At 46.8% G+C, this 23919-nt stretch overlaps 3 protein-coding genes across 15 annotated transcripts in view; all 3 read right to left on the reverse strand.

Moving 5' to 3' along the window:
• Nucleotides 1-1051: 1051 nt before the first annotated feature.
• Nucleotides 1052-16549, reverse strand: cora (erythrocyte membrane protein band 4.1 like coracle). 7 transcript variants are annotated; one of them, XM_017146309.3, is made up of 15 exons: nucleotides 16453-16549; nucleotides 15934-16176; nucleotides 10028-10219; nucleotides 9103-9548; nucleotides 8886-9038; nucleotides 8466-8824; nucleotides 7909-8030; nucleotides 6660-6822; nucleotides 6544-6596; nucleotides 3219-6221; nucleotides 2363-2584; nucleotides 2163-2264; nucleotides 1898-2053; nucleotides 1579-1689; nucleotides 1052-1511 (listed from the first exon to the last, which is right to left on the reverse strand). In XM_017146309.3, exons 3-15 carry the CDS (start codon nucleotides 10172-10174, stop codon nucleotides 1446-1448), a joined length of 5103 nt encoding a protein of 1700 aa, XP_017001798.3. In that variant the 5' UTR covers nucleotides 10175-10219; nucleotides 15934-16176; nucleotides 16453-16549; the 3' UTR covers nucleotides 1052-1445. The 7 variants fall into 7 exon arrangements, with proteins under 7 accessions (XP_017001798.3, XP_044251996.2, XP_044251997.2 ...); XM_044396061.2 differs by having other exon boundaries at nucleotides 3219-3791; nucleotides 16453-16548; XM_044396062.2 differs by lacking the exon at nucleotides 2163-2264 and having other exon boundaries at nucleotides 3219-3791.
• Nucleotides 16550-17140: 591 nt separating this feature from the next.
• LOC108060573 (ribosomal RNA-processing protein 8) lies at nucleotides 17141-18476 on the reverse strand. The gene has a single exon (XM_017146317.3). It carries the CDS (start codon nucleotides 18411-18413, stop codon nucleotides 17334-17336), a length of 1080 nt encoding a protein of 359 aa, XP_017001806.2. The 5' UTR covers nucleotides 18414-18476; the 3' UTR covers nucleotides 17141-17333.
• A 142-nt stretch (nucleotides 18477-18618) lies between these two features.
• hppy (MAP4K3-like protein hppy) overlaps nucleotides 18619-23919 on the reverse strand; it is a 54372-nt gene continuing 49071 nt past the window's right edge. For 4 of the 7 annotated variants that reach the window (XM_070212472.1, XM_070212474.1, XM_070212471.1 and 1 more), the window contains 7 exons: nucleotides 22284-23442; nucleotides 21634-21760; nucleotides 21217-21570; nucleotides 20717-21160; nucleotides 20430-20651; nucleotides 20244-20370; nucleotides 18619-19765 (listed from right to left, as the gene is read on the reverse strand). In XM_070212472.1, the coding sequence (XP_070068573.1) occupies nucleotides 19666-19765; nucleotides 20244-20370; nucleotides 20430-20651; nucleotides 20717-21160; nucleotides 21217-21570; nucleotides 21634-21760; nucleotides 22284-23442 (2533 nt within the window). In that variant the 3' untranslated portion in view covers nucleotides 18619-19665. The remainder of the gene's footprint in view (nucleotides 19766-20243; nucleotides 20371-20429; nucleotides 20652-20716; nucleotides 21161-21216; nucleotides 21571-21633; nucleotides 21761-22283; nucleotides 23443-23919) is intronic. The other 3 variants (XM_070212477.1, XM_070212476.1, XM_070212475.1) reach the window with 1 other exon arrangement.

Genomic DNA, 23919 nt, shown 5'->3' on the forward strand with positions numbered 1-23919 from the left:
TTTTTTGCATGTTGGGCCGGCGAATTAAAAATTGCATACAAAAAATGGCAGCAAAAAAGATTGGATCATAACTCGACTTTGGAATACCGGCTGATAGAATTTTTTATTTTTGTTGGGTAAAGAACTTTGGATATTATTAACTCGACCGTTAAATGTTATGAGTATCTCCAAAAATATTATTATTTCTGTTTAGGGTTGGCTAAACAAGCTATTTACTATTATTACCTAACATAAATTAAAATCGAAATAAATATAAACGGTAAGTACCTACTGTTTGTGTATAATATTTACGTGAATTTAAGCATTGTTTTGTTGACATTTTATTTTATGGCTAATTATGAAGGGGAGACTCAAAAAAGTTAATAATTGATAATATTTGTTTACAAAATCTGAATGTAAAATGTATTTATTTTTTATCATGTTTGTTCGTATATACGTTCAAATTCAATTACCAAATTCGCTACAGCTTAAAACGGAATTTGCCTTAAATGCCATTAACAACTCCAGTAATATTTTAGTATACCCTTGTCCTTTACTCGTACAGGGTGTAAATAGCGAAATGAAATTCCTGGCACAGAACGTAATATTATTAGCGGGGAGCCTTTCCGACCGCCTCTACTTGATTTCGAGCAACTCTGCGCCATAAATATTGCATTACAATCGTTTTACCCCCTTTTCAGCTCGAACTGTGGAGTTGTCGGGGCCTCAGAGGTTCCACCTCCATATATTCCCATCCCCCTGGGGACTGCAATTGCGAATTGGATTTCATGTTAATGCAGGGTCCTTATCGCCGGTCATATGCTTGGACGGGCAGCAATGGGTTCATTTGTGTTCTATTCGGCCGGTAATTTCACTTAATTGCGATGACGTTGTGTGCAAAAAGCCACTGGGAATGGGAGTGGTTTGACCCCGGTTGATTGCTGATTCCTATCGCCTTCGAGCGACGGTGTACGGTCCATCAAATATTCAGCGGTCCGTGGCTTATTGAAAACGAATGGCAATTTCAGCAAGTGCGAATGCCAGGGGAGCTTTCCAGAAAACCACTTAATCGTTTTTTGTGTGTACATTTAGGTTTTATTCTTGTATTTGAATGCAATCGTGGTTTACAATATATAGAGTTTTCATTTCAACGTTGCCTTGCACATTTAATATATAATATACGTAATAAAAAGTAATTATAAACAACAGTTGTAATAAAAATAATAAACATGTGGATGCATTTTTCGTAGACGGTAGCGGTAACGGATACTTGGGAGTCGATCTCTTTCTTATCGTTATGTCATGTGGGTCATCAGCTCGAGGTCATGTATATAATATATATCGATAAGGGTTGTATAAAAGGTGTACTGCAAGTGCTGCGTATGCGTGGGCTGGTGTTCATGTATGTGAGTGTGTGCTGGTTTACTTAGAAAATCCTCAGAAGTGTTTAGAAATAGTTATAAAATCTACTGCGTTTGCTGTTGAATTTCGATCTTCTCGACCGTCATGTCCGGATTCATGGCCGTCGCTTCCTGAAATCGAGAGGAAACAAAGGGTTTAAGTATCGGTAACTCTTTAAATTGGAGATTTATCACTCACTTGTATTGCCTCGGCCAAAGCCTTGTCATGATCGATCGGATCTCCGTCGGACTGAATGGTTATCTTCTGCTCCACTCGGGTCTCCACAATGCCATCGCGTTCGGTTTTGTACTGTGGATTGGGTAGGGAATGAATTAACTCAAGGTTATCTTACGGTTAGCAGAACCTGAACCCATTCGAACAAGGGACTATGCATGGAATTTACAGTGTGGTGCATACGATCACAGGAAATATCTTTCGGATAGAGAAGGCCTACCTCTGGCTACTTACTCATCGGGCTCGTCGAAAGGGATCAGTTGGGTTAGTTCCTTTTACTTACGGTTATGGTTTCCACAGTGCGGGTTTTGCTGCTCACGGTTTGGGTGGAGATGATTTCGCCATGTCCGGAGTATCCGGGGGTGTCCTCGCCCAGCACCACTCGGGTGCTCTCCACATGGGGTCCAGTGGTGGCGGAGGTCGTGTACAGCGGAGATTTCTGGTTAAGAGCCAAGATTAGGTTAGGGTTAGAATGGAACTTTTTGGGATAAGCTATTGGGGGCGTTAAAAAGGATTGCTCGTTGCAAAGGTGACATGCCAAGACCCACCTGGTTATCTGTGCGCACCACACTGGCACCATCGTAGGGTCCGTCGATGGGCGTGCCCGAGTCGCCAGAGCTGGTCGAGGAAACGCTATCCCGCCTCTGATACTACACAACACACAACGTAACGTAACGAAACACATCGAAATGATAAGAATAAGAAATCAAATCATGCAAAAGGAGCAAGTGCAGCCATGCGATCTTACCTGGTCCCCACTGGTCACCGTCGCCGTCGTCTTCACCTCCTGGGTGACGACGCGCTGCTGCTGCTTGTTGGGATCGTGGGTGCGGGTGGTGGCCACCGTCTTCTCTTCCAGCTGCTCCGTCTTGGCGTTCTTGCCCAGATCCTCGTGCGTGGTGGCGGTGCGGGTGGTGACAGCGGTGGCCGTGACATAGGCGCCACTCAGGTCGGTGGGTGTAGCATCAGCCTAGGTGGATTGGAGTGGCAAGTGAGTGGTTGGTGGGTTAGTGCGTACGGCAGAGAACGAGCAACATTAACGGAATACTTAGAACGACAACACTTAGAGGCGAAAGTTAGGCAAAGGCGGAGATAAAGAAGTACGACATTGGAAAGCGAAGCGCAAAAGATAGGAAAGTACAGGTTTTCCGGTTCTTAGGTTCCCAGAATTCGATCGAATTTGATTTACTGGCTTTGAAGTAATATTACGATACAAAACTTGACTTTATATGCACACAAAAAAATTTGATTGGTAAAATTAACCTATACGGATAGTTACGTAACTATACAAAATAGTTACATGTATTTGGGGTATGTCTTTGCTAATTGTGTGTACTTGTTGTTGTGAAAGTGACTATTTTTGTGGTTGGGAACTGTTTGACAATTAAAATGGTTAAGTTTACCAAGTTATTTTTTTTTTGTCTGAGAAAGAATAAACTATGAATTGGCGTAGAATAAATCTTTAGTCTACATTTATGATAAAATATTCCAAATTGATTAAAAGGATACAAAAATAGTGAGCCCTAATAACTCAAATCGAATTCGATCAAAACCTCTAAGAGAGAATCCCGGTTCACCGATGATCGGCACACTTCCTTGCTAACCTTGTGTTCCTGCGTGGAGTAGGTGACCTCGCCCGTGCCCAGGTTGCGCACCTCCTCCTCCACGTTGTGGGTCACGCCATCGTTGTTCTTGGTCAGCACCTGTTTGGTGGTGGTCTTCACCACCGTGGGCGTGCTCACTGGCTTGCCCAGCTTGCCGGCCGCCTGACCCGCCGCCGCACTGTTGAGCACGATGTCCTTGACCTGGTCGTTGCCATACTGCCCGGTCATGTCGTCCTCGGAGCTGCCCTCGGAGTCCCGCCGCAGGGCGCCCTTGCCTATGTGCTTGACCCCGTCGAAGAACTGCTGCCGGGTGATGGGCACCGTTTCCGTGGTGGTCTGCACTTGCGCCTGCTTGCCGAAGTGCGAGGGATCGATCTGGGCGTAGTTGAGGATCAGTTTGCCGGTCACGGGATCCGTGACAGCCGTGGCCGGGTCGATATCTCCCGTGTTCGGGTCAATGTCGCCGTACTCGCTCTTGATCCTGCCGGTCACGGGATCGATCTCGCCCGTCAGAGTCATCGTGTGGGTCACCGTGGTTCGGGCGCCGGCGAAGCGCGGGTCATTGGGGTCCACCTGCACAATTTCACCGGTCACAGGATCAATCATATTGTAAACATAAACGGTCTTATTGAAGAACTTAAGAACGCGGCCGGAGACGGGATCGATTTCGCAGGTGGAGGGATCGATCTCCTCCGGACGACCGCGCTCGTCGGTCTTCGAGATGAGCAGGATGCGCACGATCACGATCTTGCCCGTCTTCGGATCGACGCGGGCCAGCTTGGTGTAGACCTCGCCGGACTCGGGATCCACCTGGGTGGCCGCGTACAGCGGCTCCCCGGTGGCCTGGTCCACCTCCCCGGTGGCGGTGTAAATCTTGCCAGACGTGGGTTCGATTTTGATAGTGTTCGGGTCGAGCTTGGTCTGCTTCTTGATCTCGTTGGTCTTGGGATCGAGGTAGCCGTAGATGGTGATGACATAGCCCGTCTTGGGGTCGACGCTGCTGGAGATGTACTGCTGCTCCTTGGTGGCCGGATCGGTGGCTCCGGTGGGCACCCAAATCTGGTTGGACTTGGGATCCACCACGATGTCCTTGTCCTTGGAGGCGCTGACCTGGCTGATGGGCGCCTTGGTGGCCGGATCCACGCGCTGTTGCACGATCCTCAGCGAGATAATCCTGGCATAGTCCTTGTCCGGCTTGTTGTTCTTCGGGTTCACCTGGTTCTTCAGCACAATCTGTCCGGTCGTGGGTTCAATCTTGATGTCCCTGGTCACCGTCTTACCTGATTTGGGGTCATTGAAAGTGATGGTGTGCTTAACCAGATCAATCTGACCGTACTTGGTATCGATTTTGCCAGCCTTGGGATCGAACTGACCACCAGAGGTTTCCACCTGCGCCGTCTTGGCATCGATGATGTTCTTCTTGGAGTCAAACTTACCCGCCAACGAGGTGACCTCCACAATGGGGTCAATCTGTTGGCCCACCTCGATGAGGCGACCCTGGTTCGGATCGATCTTGTTCGTCTTGGGATCGATAACGCCCAGAATGGTGATCTGCCCGGTGCCCGGATCCACCTTCACATTCTTGCTGACCACAATCTTGCCAGACTTGGGATCGATGGCCTTTAGTTCGCCGGTGCGTGTGTTGATCTCGCCGTACTTGGTGTCCAGCAGTCCGGTGTCCAAGTTCAGGACGCCCAGCGATCGCTCCACGTCCCCGTTGACAGTGTCAATCTTTCCAGTGGCCGGGTCAATGCGACTGGTGATCACCGTTAGCTCCACCACAGGATTATCCTGCGGGGTGATGCAAACGATCTGACCCAGGCTGTCGTCCAGGCGTCCTGTCTTCGGATCCGCCACTCCGGACACCAAGTGGAGATTGCCCGTCTTGCCATCCACATCGCCTTGGAACACCTCCTTCTTGCCGGTCTTGGTGTTCAAAGCCTCCAGGGTTCCCTTCTTGGGATCGATCACTCCGTACTTGGTGTCGATGAGTCCGGTGGCGGGGTCTAGGATGCCCGTGGAGTGCTCAATGCTTCCGTTCTCCGCATCAATGCGCTTGGTCGAGGGATCGAACTTGGAGGTGATGACCATGATCTTGACACGCCTCTTCTTCGGCTTGGCAGCCGCCGCAGCTGCTGCTGCTCCAGCTGCTGCGACACCAGCTGCTCCAAATCCTGGAGCTCCCTTTCCTGATTTGGTGGGAGAACCAGGCTTCTTGGAACCAGCAGCACCAGCAGCACCTGCAGCACCGGCGGCTTGAGAGGGTCCCACGTATCCCGGCTCCCTGTTGTAGCGCTGCGACTCCAGGAAGTCAGCCGTGGGATCTCCGATGGGCTTGTAGCTTCCCGGAGCTCCGGAGGAGTAGCCCTGGGGTCCCTTGGTGGGCGAGTAGGATCGCTTCTGGGAATCGCTGAGCGGCACAGCAGCCGCATCCACAGCACTGCCCTGGAGCTTGGCACGAGTGGTGGGCGAGAGGAGGGGATCCTGCAGGAGCTTGGCCCGCGACTTGGGCGAGAGTTGACCGCGGTTCAGCTTGTCCTGGGTGCGAGGAGACAGCTGCCCCGCCTTCAGCTTCTCGGCCGTTTCCTTCAGAGCGTTCTCGTTGCCGGGCGCATAGTTAAAGGCCAGCCCGATCTTCTTTTGCTGCGAGGCTGGAGACAGCTGCTCCTGACCGTCGGCACCAGACTTCCTGGAATTGGGATCCTGATCGTAACGGAAGCCACCCGGGGTATACGACTTCCTGGTGGGACTGGCATTGCCATCCTCATCGACGGCATACTCATACTGCCTGGTGACGCCCGGAGTGGTGGATCCCCGGTTCTTGGCCGCATTCCTGGCCGCCTCGTCCAAATTCTGATCCTGCTGACCATCGCCCAGACCCGAAGTAACGACCAGACCAAGCCGACCCACTTCCTTGTCCTTGTCCTTGCCGGACTTGTCCTTGCCATCCTTGGATGGGGAGCCGCTCTTGCTCTTGCGGCCCGAGGAGAATATGCCCACGCCCTGTGGATCGTCGGTGGATCGTTCGGTTTCGGGGTTCAAATGAAAAGGTTTAACATAAAACGAAAAGAAATGGGAGGGAGAAATTAACCAAGGGAAATTATAAGTATCATACAACCAATGAGGTAAACTTAAGATCAATTTCGGGTATCACTACAAACTATCGTAACTTACGGGGTGAAACTCAAGTGAGGTGGGGCTTTTGGGGGGGTTGAGGGTTATTAAGGGTGAACAGTATTTACACGAGGGCGGGCGCATTCGCTTAGCTTAGTTCTATAAATCTATGAGCTAGCTTAATTTAGGGGAAATCAGATGGGATACTTACACGTCTGCCTGAGGATTTGTCAGACTTGTTGGAATCATTCAGCTCGTCATTGCCTAGGGGATTTAGTAAGAGTTATTTTTAGTAAGGTGTAGTATATATAATTTAAGGATACTCACCGTTAACGGCAGCTCCTGCAGCGGCACCAGCCGCCAGTGCTGCCTTGGCCGCCTTTTCGGCCTTCTTCTTCTCCTCCAACTCGCGCTTCTCCCTCTCCTTGCGCTCCTTCTCCTCCTTCTCCTTAAGCTTCTTCTCGCGCAACTTGGCCTCCTTCTCCGCATCCTGGGAAAAATAATGTAAGAGTTAGTATATGTACATTACGTATAGCTCGGTAATTACAGATTTTCGGGACGAAAAAAGGCAACATGCTACAAAATGGCTGAGATGTACAATACAAATTTACAATACAAGCAAACGAAATGAAAAGTATTATAGATGGTATCATTTTAGTAGAATCGCATATTCAGTGCCAATGCATGTTTTGTGTGGACTGTACCGGTGTGTCCCTAAATGGTATATACAGCTCGGGAAAAGGACTGTTGCAGACGCCAGAAAGTAATCAAATCAAACTTAAAATAAACACTCAAAAAATAGTCAGGTAGATAGATCAAATGAATGCACATATAACAGACAGTTGACGGCACTGTTTGACTTTCGTCTTTATACAGAAATTACCATAAGATCAAGGAACAGCTCGTTCTGGGGCTACCGGAGTGGTTAGAGGATAGTCGGTGATGAAAACGAAAATATAAATTAATAGGTTCAGAGCATCCATTAAATACTGAGGTACAGTAGCCCTGAGCTGAACAAATAAACGAATAAACGGGGGAGACTTCAAATCAAATCGTTTCATACGTAAGCTCACAACATTCGTAAAGCAGAGGTTCAAAGCCGATAAAATAAGTTAGGATAAATTGAAGAAGATTCAGATTCGGATTCGGATATTTTTGGTTTTTTGTATTTTGATTTGTAGGTAGTAAAGTGTTAACCTGAACGGGGGGCTCAGCCTCGATGGCCGCAATCTCTAGGTTGGTCTCGTAGTCACCCTCGAGGGAACTTTGCGAGGAGGCCGAGGCCGTCCCGGTGCTCGACTGTCGCATCAACTGGTTAGTGTTCGGGGGTTAGGGTGTGTTTCAGGGGACGGAGGGTTAACGTTACGAGCACATCATTTCATTATCAGAGTCACAGAGTGGATGTGTGTGAGTGTAGGTTTGGTTGTTTTTGGTTTGTGAGTGGTTGTGAGTTAGTAACAAACCGAGAAGAAAGTACAAAAAACTCTGGTTAACTCCGAAATCATCGTTAAACATGTGTTCATCTCAATAGCTAAGTTTCGTCAGGCATTAGTAGGTTGATGGCTGGATGGGTTACCTTGTCCTTCTTGTTCTTGATGGGACTGCGGCTGTGGGCATCCCCATCGGCATTGCGATCGCCCCGATGGTCCAGGGTGCTGCTCTTGCGGGCCACCTTCTCCTTTTCGGCCAGGGCCAGGGCTGTAAAAGATTCAGTAGTTAGTATGGATTGAAAAACATGTTGGAAAATAATACTAGATCTTTGGAACTTCGTTCTACGGAAAATTATTATAAACAAACGACTCCTAATTATTTTAGGAATCAATGTGATTTTTTTTAGATTTTTATGTCAATCCGTTCTGTGTTTTCATTGCTACTGACCGTTTTTATAGGAAGCCTTTTATATTAGTGTAGATAATTTAATGTTCTCTATCAACGGCTTCATAGAATGAGGTTCCAAATTAACAATAAATAACATTAAATACAATAAATTTTAACTTGGGAACTCAGCATTATGATCCTATGATCTCTATCAACTGCTTCATAGAATGAGGTCCCAAATTAACAATAAATAACATTAAATACAATAAATTTTAACTTGGGAACTTCTTATGGTCTTATGGCAAAAGTAATTACCATCCATGCTGCGAGAAGTGAGACGAGCTCCGGACAGAGTCCTATTGAACTTGGGAGGCGTACGATCCACGGGCGTGGAAGTGCTCTCGGCCTGAGTGCGACCCTTGTAGCGGTAGGTGGATCCGAAGTGCGGGAACATCTTGGACCTGCTGGCCGGTTCCGGGGTCATCAGGCGGAAGAAGGTGTGGTGCTCCACGCACGATTTCCACAGCTTCTTGGCGGCTCGGTGGTTGGCCAGCTTGAAGCCAATGGTGGACTCGTACTGCTCGAATTCACCGGGTCGGATCTTGATGTAGAAGTGGTGGCGCTTGTACGAGATCTTTAGGATCTTGGGCCAGGCAAAGCGATTTATGCGCAATCTAGACAAGTAGAGGGTTTAATTAGTTGATAATACTGTTTTATAAAATCTATGATACTTACTTATCGCGGTAGACAAGCAAACCGGAGGCACAGACGCCCAGCATGATGTCCACTCCCTCGGAGTCCTTGGCTGGATGCAAATCCACGCCGTACATGGCCAGCTTCTTGGCGTTCTCCAGGTAGTGTAGCTCAGCCTCGGCGGGCGATTGGCCCCTGGGATAAAATAGGAATAAAGTTAGTAAAAGTGTGAGTTAAAATAGGATGTAGATCCTCTCACTTGTGGGTCTTGTGCAGATCCATGACCTTATCCTCCAGCTCGGGCGTCTGATTTGGGGCGATCTTGAACTCTTTCAGATACGATCGCGTGGGCATGTCCTCGGCATCGTAATCGCCCATCTCAGACTGCACCAGGTACGAACCGAGCAGCGCATGAGTGACAAACGTGCAGGGCAGTCGGCCCTCCAGGATGTCGTTGCGCACCTGCAGGCACAGGTGGTAGCGCGTGATGTCCTCCTTCAGCTGCGACGGCTCCGGCGGATAGAACTTTACGGCGAAGGTGAGCGGCCAAGTGTCCGTGCGAAAGAACTTGGACACCGGCTTCTCCAGATCCAGCCAGGTTCGCGGGTCTGTGGGCGTCTCATAGGTCAGGCCGAAGTAGTCCTTCTCGATGAGGTTCAGACCGGCGCAGATGGAGTTGATCACGTCGCGACCAATGGCCTTGCGCTGTAAAAATAAAATACATTTAATAAATATTTAAGAAAAGATTAAGGCAGATAATTTCAATTATATTACAGACATATTTATATACTAACCCTACAAAAAGAAAATTGGTTTTAAAATAGATGTACACATTATTCGCATTTTATAAAATTAATACAATGATATTTAGTTAAAAGTTTGAGTCACAATCTTTAAGTCTTGAAATATTAAAAAAACAAAAAAATACAAAATAAAAAAAAATAAATTAAAAAAACAAACAAATAGAAAGACCTAAGACCATTTTTGACATAATACAATGATATTTATTTCAAGTTTGAGTCACAATCTTTAAGTCTTAAAATATTAAAAAACAAATAAATAATAAAAATAAAATAAATAAATAAAAAAAAAACAAACATATAGAAAGACCTGAGACCATTTTTGATATAAAATCCCCAGCATATATGACTAACTTTTATGACATATCCCCCCTGTTTACTCACATCAATGGACACATCCAGAATGGAGCCATCCAGCAGGGTGATTCGGGCGAGGGCGGGCTTTCCGTGCGACGAGGAGTTCGTCTTGGCTTTGCTCTTGGTCGGCGTTTCCGGCTCAGCGGGCGCGGATGGTTTAACTTCCGCAGGCATCTTGGCTTCGGGAACTCGGCTACGCCAGCAGCAGTTTGGAGAAGTCTGCGAGAGAGAGTGGAGAAATTAGTAGAGTAAATTGCACTGGATCCCAGTTAAATGGCCGGAAGTGCCCACTCCGCGGGTCATGTGGGCGACTTTTGCTCATTAGACGTCTGCAGACTGGGCATAAAACACGCCATAAAGTTGCTCAATTTGAGTGGCGCCAGAAAAAGACCCCACACAGACACCAGGACACCCAGAAGGGAGGTGGCCACTTCCTCCTATCTTTTCGTGGCCATGATGTCACCCTGCAACTGTGTACTCACTCTAGAATTTCTCCAGCTCTAAGAGAAATTGCCCATTAAAAGAGGAACTGCAAATTGAATTTACATTTTACTAGCGAAAGCAGATAGTAAAAAAAACTTTCAAGTCTGAAACCATTACAATGCGCCGGCCATAAACCGCACAACAGTCAGATTTCACAGATCTATTATTAAGCAGAGTGAATACAAATTATGCCCCAGTAATTAAGTCATTAAATACATTAAGTACATGGGAATCCGAACAGAAGTTAAGTTGTCAAGTCCTTTGAGTAAGCCGAAAAGTCAAGTGATCGACGCCAGCTCACGTTCGAGTTTTGAATTCAAGTTCAGCAGTGACATAAGACTCGCACTTAAGTATTATATATGTGTGCCATATCTGTGTGGGTTATATAAGCCGGCAAGTCGAGGCAGCGTCATGTTCTCGCGCTTTTATCCCCTTCCGTTTCCATTTGATTCCGTTTGCGGTCGGCATTTAGCGGGACTGGAGATTGCTCCAATAATTCCATAACAATGTATCTTTCTGCAAAACAGACGCTATCGACATTCTGCCACGGATGCGAACACAGTGCCCCACCCAGAAAAGAGCCTTCAATCAACGCTGATTGATTAGGAATGGGAATGGCAATGGGAATGCGAATGGTTAACGTGCGAGGATCGAGAGTCAATTGGCCCAAGATGCACTGACCGATTGCGCAGCGAGTTCAATTCCACTCGCAGTGTTTAATTGATTGGGAAGCCATCGATCCCCAAGTGGAAACTAGCCGAACGAGTTTCTTGGCAGCTCTTCTATGGCGTTATAATACTGCTTCAGTTTCAGTGTTCAGTTTTAGATTCGGACACGACCCCCAAGCGAATTAACTCTGGTGGCGTCATCGTGCGTTAAAAATTAAACAAAAACACACATGAAATATGTATGCTGAGAACCAGAACCCCGAGTCCGAAAAGCAGACAAACGTCTAATTTATATTATTTTATTTATTCTGGCGTCTTTGTAGCGCGCAGACCATGTGTATATGGACTCCATATAGCATTACTTTGGCAGCGTGCTCGTTCCCATAGTCGAAGGTTGCGCATACGCAATGTTGACATCATCGACGGGGCGGCTGCAACTATTTTCGCTTGGCGAATTGCAGGGTCTATAAAAGCTGAGAAAATGCTATGTGCCACAGGGCACACTTGACTAAGATCGGCGGTGAATCAGCCGCACCATTATCTCGCACATTTACAAATTGGTTTGGCTGGCAAACCAAAACAAAACAAATCGCTCGAACTGTTGATAGCGCGTAGTTTTTACAATGATTTATTCTCGATGACATCATCATGGGATCTGCGATATGCGATCAGCACCCGCTAAGGCATAATATCAAGAGCTATTTCTAGAGTTTATAGAAATATTTGCAAGAGATGCCGACACCCGAAAACATTTCAGCGCATTCGCCTCAATTGAAGGAGGTCGAGGTGAAATTCATCAAGTGGCGCGCGTCTAATCTTCACGTTACAATATTTCTGCTGGCCAGGCGAGAACTAAATAAAGAGAAAAAGCAGACGACGACCCAAGAGTACAAGATATATCTCTGGCATGGCATTATTGTGAAAGTAACAAAGTTCTGCCGGCGGACAGAAGACAGAAGGCAGAAGCACAAAAGATGGCAATCGCGTCGTTTCAATTGAGAATCGGAATGAGAACATGAGCACTTGGGTGCAGCCTGCTCCCCTTTAATTAAGTTTCATTTAATACAACTTAAATCAAATTCAATTGGCGACGGGGCAGGGCCAGGGTCCGTGGTGAATCGTGAATCGGAGGGATGGCTCGGCCATGTGTCATCAAGTTATTATTCTGACATCAACCTAGGTCACCTGGTGGTGGCGTCACCTCCCCCGGGATGTCCCTACCCCCCTTTGAATTTCTCCCTTATATATATAGGCATGTAGCTAGTCATTGTGACTGAACTTTCGCTTTAATGCCCATCAGCATTAAAATTTCGCCCCGGCAGTGAAGTGCACAAAACTTTTCAAACTTGCCATTTTCTGAACCCAACGAAGCGTTGCCAATAAATCGCATTTAAAATGTGTTATATACAAGAGCGATTTTGAGGGGCTATTGCCTGAAACTGACTTCACATCCGTTTATAAACATGGCCGCATTTCCGCAAGGGAAGCTGTTACATTTCAGAAAGATAATGAAGCTTCCGTTGAAGTGGATAAATTAGAATGTTAATTAATGGGGTAGATATTGCAGTTTTAATCAGTTCAGGTTGACTAATGAAGGGCATTAGCGTTATATTATTACTTTCCCCTCAATTCATCATCGCTGACCCCCTGAACCAATCATTACACACCAATGAACATTCGATATTCGTGCTTTTCCAGCTCGTCAGGTCTTCCATCTTGCTTTGTATATTTTTCGAGGAATTATGGAGTGGGAAATACGTAAACATTCGCGCATTCTGGACTGTGTGCTAAAGCGGGAAAGTGGGTCAATCAATACGGACCGATTAGAGGGTGTGTTTCGCCTTTGCGAATGCATAGACTTATCGACGGAGTGGAACCGCCTGGCAGTCGAGGATGGCGACTTGGAAGCCGCCCGTCGATAAGCCAGATCCGTTCCCATTCGGCACTCGGAACCCTGAGACGACGATGACCGGTGGTCAGAAGTGGATCAGCCACTTGAGGCAAACGGGTTTCTGGTCACCAGATGCCACTTTTGGACAGCTCAAGTGACGGCTCTATGGAAGAGTGTGTCGCTTGACTAATTACCGCTCCGATCGGCGCTCTACTGACGGCTGACGGGGCGACATAACCGCAGTGAATCACACCCACACCGCTTCACTCCCCCAAACAACTGTGCACCGCTTGTCAATGGCTATTTAAAGCATTTGGCTCTGCCTGGCCAACGAACTCTGAATGCATCCAGAGGGGCTGGCATTTCTACCCTACAAAATGTAAACTAGGAATGTCTTTTAACCAATAGGTATAAGATTAATGTAGGAAAATTTCTTTGCAGAAGGAGTTAAACACTGTTACTTTTTATATATTCATATTTATTACCAAAATAAAATTTAATACATTTTTTAATAACTAAATAGGAGTTTAAGATACTTGAATAATTCTATAATAGCTGCAATATCGGAACTGCTTTAAAATAAAATGTTTTAAATATTCTAGAATATTGAATACTACATGAAAACTAAAAATATTTTAGTAGAAATTAAACATAAAATAATGATCTTAAACGTTTGATGTGCTAGCTCTATAACATTAGCCCCCAATCATGATAATATTTTCCCCCGTGTCGTGATGCCGCACCCACATGCACATCGCGATTTGATTTCTGCCCAGACGGCGGGGGAAAAAGTGTCGTGAAGAGGGGAGAAAGTAAACAAACAAGCCGCCGTCGAGGAGAATTTTGTCCACTTCAGCGCTTTGCACATTAATCATAGACCTATAGACGCCCCATCCGCAGAAGTAAAAATCGATGCGACAAGAAATAAAAATAGAAAACGGAAAACGGAGGGCCTGAGTAGCTCAAAGCGGTCTGGAAAAGTTGCCTTCCGTCTGATTGAGTTTGTTGGCAGATTAGATTGGTTTTCCTCGCGATGGAGGAGGAGGGTGGAAGTCAAACTAAGAATAGCCAGTTCCTTTGATGAAGACCAATAAATTTGAAAGATACTTTGTGCTACATATTCGGAGATCTTCCCAGCGATCTGGCCACGCTGGAAAACGCTTTACTCTGCCATTATCGAAACCAGGCTTAGTCCCCGCTTTTCCCCGAGAGAAACCGAGAGATTTCGGAGCGGCTCTCTCGGAGCTTCTAACGCTCAAAGACACACCTAGTTGGTAACGCTCGCTCGGAGTCAAATTCGGATTCGGATTCGGACTGGGGGTTCGGAGTCGAATTCAGGTTTTCGCTTTGGCTCTGATTCCGACTCTTTTTTAGCCATGTTCGCGTGCTGCCAAGTCGTTAGCCCGCTCGCACGTTCTCTCACTCTCGAGATTTTTATACATTTTAGTTTTCCCCACTCGCTGGTTGTACAGTTATTAGCATTCAGTGGCTGGCACTCCTCGTTTGCTTTGCTCGGCTGCTTTATCTGTTTGTCTGCTGTGCAGCCAACTTCTCTTTCTTCTGCTGGCCAGCAGCAACCGGTTTCTAATGCAACTTTACATGGCCTGGCCATGAAGAAGCAGAAGTCTTTATGTTAATGTTTGTTACTATTTGGGTCAAAGCCCACACCTCCCGGAAAAAAAAATGTAAAAAACTCCACGTAAACAGCGGCTTTCGAAGAACGGTTTTTCCGTTGCCATGTCAACGCCCCAAGTTTTCCGGGGATGGTGAAAATCGTGCCATGACTCAGAGGGGTGAGGGGCCAAAGTAACGACACCAGTCACCTGCCATTCATAACTGGCCTTTGTTGTGGTGCCTTATCTTATCGCAGAACCGCATACTAGCCATGTTGCCTAGTGGAAGGGATAAAGAGCCGTCCTTGTTTACCGAGCCGATATCAAACAAAATAAAAATGCCATTGCAAAAAACGCTCAATATTTGATAAGGAGTGCGGAAACCTGCTGGCCCGCCGATCGATTCTATTTTCGGAGCAGTGACGTCTAAATTTGAGCAGTGGATTTAGCCACCCTATGAAACTCTTTGCCATATGAATGCGACGATATTCCAAAATTATACATATAGGTCAAAAGAGATACAAAAGAATGTGAGGACTCTAAACTTATGAGATACATTTAAGTGAAAATATTATACAAAAGTATCTCTGAGAATAGTTTGTAACTGCGTAGAATTGTATTTGTATGTTTTACCCCTTTACCCCCTGCTATTCTAAAGTGTCTGCCTCTGAAAATGCGTAGTTCAAGTTCATACGCATCTGTAAGTACATAGCTTAAAGATACATACGTAACTAAAGGCCATAGATACATTTAAATAGTTCACTGCTGAGTAAAAGTACCTTTAAGATACATTTGTATCCGATCGGTGTTGTGGAACGTTTCCTTGGCTACCGTGGGGCGAGCAGGAATTTCCCACCCTCCCCCCAAAATGCGAAGCAAACGAGGAAAACACAGAAAGAGGAAAATTGGAGTAAGGCAACGGCAAAGAGAGCTGGCGACAACAACAATGTGGGCCGAGTTGACAAAACAAGAAGTCGAAAGAATATCGTGCCAAAAGATACACTCGGAAAGCTTGACAGCTCACAGATACAAATGCGGAGTCCGGCTCTCTCTCCACCTCTCTCTTCCGCTCTCTGCCTCTCGCAAAGCTACTCTCAATCAACCGAATGTGCGTGTGTGTGTGCTATGAAGTCATTCTGCCCAAGTCATTCTGCGCCTGTGTTTGTATCGAAAACATAAAGCCACCAAAACTCCCGACCACAGCCCAAAAAAAAAAGAAGAAAAAATTACACAAACAAAAAAGCTAGCTTATGTCGCAATCCCCGAAAAGCTACTCACCCACTCAAGTCGGCTCTAGAATCCTTTTTAATCCACAGGAAGGATACGTAGATGGGGAATACTTTGCGGCGCCTTTTTACCGTTAGGTCTTAGAGGTGTTTTGCTGCTGTATTTGTGTTGTTTTCACTTTTCCCCGTTGTTGCACTCACACGCGTTCACACTGGTAAACAAATTCTTTGCACCTTTTTTCTATTCGTTCGCGAAAAAAGACAATTTGTTGTTGTCGTCGTCGTCGTTGAATACCTGTTGAAAATTCGACGTTGAGTTTTTTTGAGTGAGTAATAGAGAACGGAGAGCGGTGCGGGGAGCGGGGGCGGTGGTGGGGGGAAAATAGAGAGCGGGGTGGGCGTGGGCGGAAAATGCGCGAATAGTGGTTGCTAATAAATTAATTTCGCATTTATTTATAAACACACTGTCGAATTGCGCGCCTTTCTTTACATCCGCTCGTCGCCTTTGGCAATTCTTTCTGCTGGCAAAACAAATCTGCTCAGAGTTCTGGGAGCGCGATCAAAAACGTACCGTCTTCACAAATATTCGATGTGCTGAGCACGAAGAGCAAACTGGTACTGAAACCCAAGCGGAGAGACCACTTTCCGCCTTCCGATTTGACTCGAATCGTGTTGAGACCAGAGAAACAACCACCAAGTGGTTGCAGTGCTGGCAAACGTCGGTGGTTCATCTGAACGGTTCGGTTTAATTTTTGAATTTTTATAGCGCCAGAAAATGTTGTTAAACATATTAAACATAGATTCGAAATGTACCCTACTTTCAGTATTTAATCGTATTCCAGTTCCATATTTTTTCCTAAATATTAGAAAATCTATTAGGTTGCTCTATCTTTTTCCAAATACTTCACAAAATTTTGGATTTTGTCAAGAAATTGTTTTTTAAGGCTATTAAATTTAATTTTTTATAAATTAACAACTCACGTCTTATCACCAAATTCGTTTTTATGAAAAGTCTCTGATAAATATTTATCTCAAAAAATGTGGTTCTCTTTAAAGCTTTTAAAATTGTTAAAAATGTTAAGCATTATCCTATAAGCTTCATATAAATTCTTAAGATATTTGTCATAAATAAGATTGGCATGGGTTTTTAAAATTTGAGTTGTTTTGATTAGAGAGAATGACTTGCTTACAATCATTTGTTATTTTTTTAAATACCCTGCACATTCGTATCCGTTTTGACTGTAATCATATATAAGCACTTTAGTTAAAATTCAATGTTTATTGCGGTGGCAAAGTTTCCTACATTTAGTTAATGTATAAAAGTAACTATTTTTAAGTGCAGCTTCCATCTCGAATTCTATCAACAGTCTGTGGAAACGAAACTTTCTCTAGATTCCGAATCCACGCAGTCAGGTAGATTAAATATTGGAAGCAGTCATCATTTCTAGCCCCTTATCGTTTGCGATACAAACAAGGCTTCAGGGAGAAAGCCTTCAGCTTGGTGCCCTTGGGCACATGGCGCATCTTCTTGAATTGGAAGAAGTAGAAATAGTTAACAGCCACATCTTTCTTGATCAGGTCGAAACCACAGGCACTCAGGCAGCGCACAAACTCCCGCACATCCTCGAAACGCGACTGGATCTCCGCTATATAGACACTGCCGTGCAGCTTGAGCAGCCGATTGGCCTCCAGGAAGAACTCGTTCAGATCGGTGCCCATCAGAGAGAGACAGTACACGGCCACGTCCAGAGATTGAGCTTGGAGCGGGGTATCGGTGATGTTGCAGGCAATGATGTCGCCACGAGCAGCCACCAAATCCATGGAGTACACCTTATTCGGCACGGACTGGGCCAGTTTGCCCTCGCCACAGCCAAAGTCCCCGATAATGGCCGTCTTGGGCACCTTCTTGATGGTCTTGATGATGCGGTTGAGTGGATTGGTTGGCCACTTCTCCACCTGCTGACGGTAGCCAGCGTGGTAGGCCTCGAAGGCGGAGCTGTCCTTGCGGAAGAGGGCCTCCGCCTTGCGACTGGTCACCGAGTAGAGTTGCTCGTTTATGTACCGGAACCGTCCGCCCAGGAGCTCCGACTGCAGCTTGCTGGCCAGCGAGTTGGCAGCCGGCGTGGGTGAGCTGGTGGCCTCCATGGCCTCCACGGCCGCCTGAGCCAGTTCCGGTTTCAGCTTGAGTTCCTTTTTTCCACCCTTTGTGGCCTGCGTTGGTGGTCGCTGCTTCTCGATTCTTCCGGACTTCACCTTGTGCATGGCCCGGATGCCATCCTCCACATCGTCGTCATCATCATCATCCGAGGAGGCAGGGGGCGGGGCCAGAGGTCCTCCGCCCTGCCGGTAGCTGAATTTTCCAGGTGTCTTGCTTAATCTGGATTCTTCTGAGGCCTCCGCTGCCTTTTTCCGCCTGGGTTTCTTCTTCTTTGGCTTCTTGGCGGCGGCGACTCCATTTCCTGATGGATTCACAGGCTTGAATTCGACAATCTCTGCTCCTGCCTCCCAGGGAGGCACTTCAAATGGCTTCATTTTGAAAGGAAAAATTGTAAACAAATCGAGAAACACGTGAAACCTCCCCCAACTGAGTTACCGCACTTTCGAAAACGACACGAACGCAGTTTTGAGAATTTCCTAACGCGTTTTTCGAAAAAGAGCGGAAAATTCAAAACAATTATTATTCTGAACTTATTCAAAATCCTCCAAAAAAACATTTCCAAAATAGCAAATCAAAGCATTTCTTTCACATACTTTTTATTTTTGCACTAAACTAGAGTTCAACAATTTTGTGGGTTTATCTGTTTGCTTTTCTCAGTATTAGTTTGTAATTTTCGGTTTTTTGCTTTGTCGTATGAACTAAATAACTTAAGGTCTAGTAGAATATTTTTACAACTCAATCGACGTAAAGTGCTGTTCGGAAAGTTGTCTGTTTTCATCGCTTAACTTAGCCTAGAACCGTAACTATGACAATCAGTTTACTTGTTTAACATACAGATACAGACCATTAATTTGCATTTATTTTGTTTTAATTCGTGTTACTAGGTTAGAAAAGTCTTACTAGCTAGTTTTGTTTCCCAACAAACCGTTTTTCATCCTCCCCACTCCCTCATCCTTTGAATTTCCGTTGCGGTTTTGAGCCAATCGAAAGCAGTTTAAGCAGCTAAAAACATTGCGATTTACAATTGCTAAAGACTAAGAATTATTTATTAGTTCTAATTGCCTTAGTGGGTCTCGAATCGTGTGGATAATTGCATTGTATTAATGTGGGTTTACTTGGATTCTCCTGCTGACTGACTATTTGGAATCGTATCTATTGGCTTTGTGAAGCGTGTACACAAATCTCTAACATAACTATCCGTAGCGATTACCGTAGGTCATTAAAGTTAGTTGTATAAATTAAAGCATTTCCTTGTAATACAAAAATATAGCTACAACGGAATCGGGTAGACGCAGACGTCTAGTATATCGAAAGGTAGCGATTCGGGCCGAGTATCCCCTTCAGTGTGCTTGGTAGTGTGAATCTGGATCGGGATCTTGATCTCTTCTTCGAAGGCTGCCTCTTTTAGGTGCTGTAAAATTGCGCTAATCTAAGCTATCGAACGCTCGACATGCAACTGGCTCTCTCTATTCCTCTATGATCAGTAACTCACTGCTTAGCCTACGAGTAATTAAATTACAGTTAATAGTTGACGACGACGGCGACGGCGGCCCTTAAAACTTGTGTGTGTGGTGAACCGGATTATATTTAAAATATAACAGTGGATTAAACGGGCGTTCCATTAGCTTAGTAGCTAGCCTCGTGCCCGGCCAGAATGTACAGATCATGTCCCTCCTCGCTGCCCAGGGAGCCGGTCCTCAGCAGTTGGCTCTCCAAGGCCACAACCCTGGAAATAGGAAAATAAAATGAGTTCTTAAGTCCATAGTAGAGCAGTGCGTGAATCTTTCAATTTTTGTTTTATCATAGTATGCCATGAAATTTCTGATTTGTTTGATTCAATTCTATGTGAAATAAATTGAAAGTTTTTTTAATTTATTTCGAATTGAATGAATAATTTTTATGAATTTTTCGAATTTGCCAAATTTTTTTTCTGCTTTCTTTTGAGAACAAAAAGTGGAACATCAATGTTAACTGCACAGTAAATAAAATTCAGGGAGATTTAACCACAAAATGATGGCCCTTTCTTCTTCAAAAGAAATTGTCGTTTGAATTATTTCGGAATCCATGCCATTCATTCATTCAATTCTATTAAACTCAAAATTCTAATTAATTCATTCATATAAAATAAAAAATTCAAAATATTTCATTGAATCCATTCATGCAGGGCTCTAGTCCATAGGTTTATATGATAAAGAGCTCCTTACTTATCGCTGCCCAGCAGCCTGTAGGTGCGACTCATGTCCTTGATCTCCTGCGTCACCTCGCCATTGCGCAACGACTTTCCCTGCATGCCGTGCTTATGGAATGCCAAAACGCTGTCCGGTAAGCAAACTGAAATCGATTTAAGCCATGAGGAGGCAACTCTTTAAGTAAATAATATCCAATTTTACCAATACTGTCAACGTTAAAGTCAAAGTTGAGCTGCGATACCATCTTCTTGTGCTGCTTGGGGTTGCCCTGCAGCGTGACCACCTGCATCAGATTGCCGTAGCAGACGAGAATGGCGTCCTTCTCCACCTGGTGCACGCGCACCACCTTCAGCAGGTCGCGACGCGGCACCATCGTGGCCATGGCGTCATACTCCAGGTCCTCCGAGTGGAACCAGCTGGCACCTAAGGGAAGAGGAACGATAACCATTAAAATCAAATCATTACATCCAACTCTGGCCTACACTCACTGTTCATGTTGATCAGCTCCAGCTTGAGGCAGCCGTTCATGGCCTTCCGCACACCCGTACACACTATCGGATACTCCAGTTCCGGCGTGATAATCATCTCGAATACGGGTGTGTGTCCATTCTGGACGCAGCCATGTCCGCCGCCCTGAATGCTAATGGCCGGCCACTCGCACTGCTTGAGCAGCATAAACTTGTTCAGCGGATCGTACCACTGCATCAGGAAAATGCCGCTGGGCGTCGCCCCGCAAAGGTATTTGTATCCATTGTACGGATTCCGCGTGACGCAGCACTGGGTGCAGCACTTGGTATCGGGCACCTTGGTGGTCAGGGCGAACTTGCGCGGCACCAAGCGCTCCGGGATCTTGTTCATGTGCAGCGAGAAGCGCACCGTCTGCTTGGAGTGCAGCGCCACCAGGTCGTGTCGATAGAGCTGGCAGGATTTTCCTGGAATAAAGGATATGTTAGACATATAGAATTTAGTTATGGTATAGAGTACCTACCCGACAGACTCATGAGCACATCCTTGATGACATACAGCCAGGTGGTGCGGCGCGGGAACAACTGATCGATGGCCGCGTCGTGCAGCTCGTTCATGTTCAGGTTGTAGATGCCCTCCTCGGCGCCAATCAACAGATGCTGGTCCCGCGTCTCCGGGTGGATCCACGAGGCGGTGCAGTGCACCCGCAGCGGGCAGCCGTTGAAGATCTTGGAGAAGCAGGCGCCCATGTGCACCTTGGGGGTGGGCGGCAGTCCGTTGGAGATGGGACGCGGTGGCGTGTGGCGGCGCTTGTGGGAGCGTTTCGGTGGCACCGGCGGGGTGTTGTTCAGCAGATCTGGTTGCGCCTCCTTCTCCGCTGTTAGTATTAAAATATCCATGAATTTTTGGGTTTATAATTTGGTTTCTGACTAGTACTTACCTTCGTCATCGTCCTGAGTGCCGCCATCGCTCAGGCTGCGTGTCCTCGAGGACTTGCCCATGTTCTCGAGCAACCCAATCAGCTGATCCATGGAGCTATGGCGTCGCGGCGAGTCCTCCAGACCATTCTGAGGGGTCAAAAACGAAAGTGATTAAAAATCAAGAGAGAACGCTATAGTCGGGTTGGTGTCCCGACTATCTAATAATCGTAACTCAGCTAAAAGGAGTGCGAGGAAGATGGATATATAACATTTTTTTGATTGCGCAGAACTTTTTAATAAATGGTTCGATTTGAAAATAAATTGCATTTAAACTTCTCAGAAATTTTTAAAGGTGTGGGCGACAGACACATTTTAAAATCGTTAGTCGGCGATTGCGGGCGTTAGAGGGGGTGTGGCGCTCGGCTGAAATAAACTTGAGGTGCGTAGGAAGTCCATGAATATGTGTGGAAAATCTCAACCTTCTGGCTTTTGTAGTTTCCGAGATCTCAGCGTTCATACGGACGGACAGACAGACGGACAGAAGGACATGGCTATATCGACGGAAACGCTTCCTACTCCCTGTTACATACTTTTGCACGAATTCAATATACCCTTTTACTCTACGAGAAACGGGTATTATAAGTTATATAATTTCTGTATATATTTTTACCTGGTTACTCTCATGCCGGTAATCACAGTTGTTGCCCGCCGAGCTCGTTCCCGCCGGCGCCTCTCCGGAGCTGCTCCTCAGCAGGTTCTGGTAGAGATGCGAGGAGTTGCTCGACGAGGGTCCATCGCTGTCCCTCGATCCGGACGCTCCCGCTCCGGAGTTAGCCGCCGGGCTGTTGGAATGCGTATAGCCATCGCCGGCGGACTTCACGCCAGCCTGGGTGGCCACCTCCACGTCGTGCTTGTCCAGGAGGCCATTGGTGCCGCCGGCTACACCTCCTCCTCCGCCGCCGCCGCTGCTGCTGCTGTTGTTACTGCCACCGCCGCCGACGACTGCATCGCCGCTGGAATTATCGAGGAGTAGGAGGCGATTATAAAACGAAGCTGATGACGCAGAGGACGAGATGCTGGATGATGAGTTTGGCCCGTGGCCATGGCCGTTGTTCGAATTATTGGAGTTCGGGTGCGGATGGGCCGCCTGCGATGCCTGAGCCGCGGCGGCCGAGCGGTAGTTGCTGCTGTACCGCAGATAGTGAGCCGCAGAGGCGGAGCAACCGGATCCGTTGCCGGGAACGGCGGCAGCAGCATTGTTCATGGCCACATCGGCAGCCACCAGCTCATCGTCGTCGGCATCGATGCTGGTGGTGCGCAGATTGGACAGGCCCAAGCCCATGCCCAAGCCCATTCCCATGTGGCCACTCCCACCCACATGGGCGCCCATGCCCAGATAGGCACTGAGACCCGGCATGGAGGCCAGCGAGGCGGACGTGTTGATGCAGTTGGCATTGGCGGCGGTCACCGAGCCGCTGGACATGGACGAGGTCATTGGATGGTGGTGATGGTGCTGCTGCTGCTGCTGAGCCGCCTGATGATGCTGCTGATGAGCCGCCTGCTGCTGCGGCGGTTGCTGTTGCGGCATTTGATGTTGCTGATTCGGATGCGGGTGATTCGGATGGTGGTGATGCTGGTGGTGCTGTAGGTGCTGTTGATGATGGTGGGTGCTGGTGCCGCCGCTGCTGCTGCTGCTGCTGCCGTTCGCGGCTGCCCCGCCTGCTCCTACTGCTCCTCCTCCTCCTCCGGCGGCCCCTCCGTTGTGGGAGGAGCAGCTGCACTCGGCGGCGAGTGGATCTTTGGTGTCGCTGTTCAGTGGCAAGGTCGCTCTGCGGAGCATTTCAGACAAGCGGAGGGAGTCGAGAGATCAAGAGAAGAGAGGCGGGAGAGAGAGAGAGAAAAGAGAGCCGAGACGTTGAGCTTCCTTCTTCGAATCGATCGGTAATAGCTACATAGCTTTTCGGTTTGTTTTTGGGTGGTTTGGGGGGTGGTTGAGAACGTGAGTGCGTGAGTCGGTGGGTGGTTCTGTTGTGGTGGCGGAGGAGGCAGGAGGAGCTCATCCCCTACGTCCCTGGCATGCAGTGGAGATCTCTTGTTTGTGTGTTTTGGTGTTTTTGTAACATGCAATCGAATTGATAAACTCCCCTTGGGCAACCGCAATAGGTTAGAATTAAGTGTGGTTGTAAGCGGATTACGCTTCTAATGATATTATTCACCACCCCATGGGTTGAGCCCACTTACTAATGTCCTAGTTGGTTGTGGGTTTTTTGTTTCTTCATTGCATGCTAGATAAATAAATAAATAAA

This window comes from Drosophila takahashii, chromosome 2R (genome assembly GCF_030179915.1).
Source record: "Drosophila takahashii strain IR98-3 E-12201 chromosome 2R, DtakHiC1v2, whole genome shotgun sequence".
In the NCBI taxonomy this organism is placed as follows: Eukaryota; Metazoa; Arthropoda; class Insecta; order Diptera; family Drosophilidae; genus Drosophila; species Drosophila takahashii.

Bases quoted from the DNA above. Each gene is read 5' to 3' on its own strand.
- cora (XM_017146309.3), bottom strand. From the start codon at position 10,174: ATGCCTGCGGAAGTTAAACCATCCGCGCCCGCTGAGCCGGAAACGCCG. The intron at 9,039-9,102 runs GTGAGAGGATCT...ATTTTATCCCAG, and splicing joins GATCTGCACAAGACCCACAA to GGGCCAATCGCCCGCCGAGG. The intron at 6,597-6,659 runs GTGAGTATCCTT...TAAATCCCCTAG, and splicing joins TGCAGGAGCTGCCGTTAACG to GCAATGACGAGCTGAATGAT.
- LOC108060573 (XM_017146317.3), bottom strand. From the start codon at position 18,413: ATGAAGCCATTTGAAGTGCCTCCCTGGGAGGCAGGAGCAGAGATTGTC.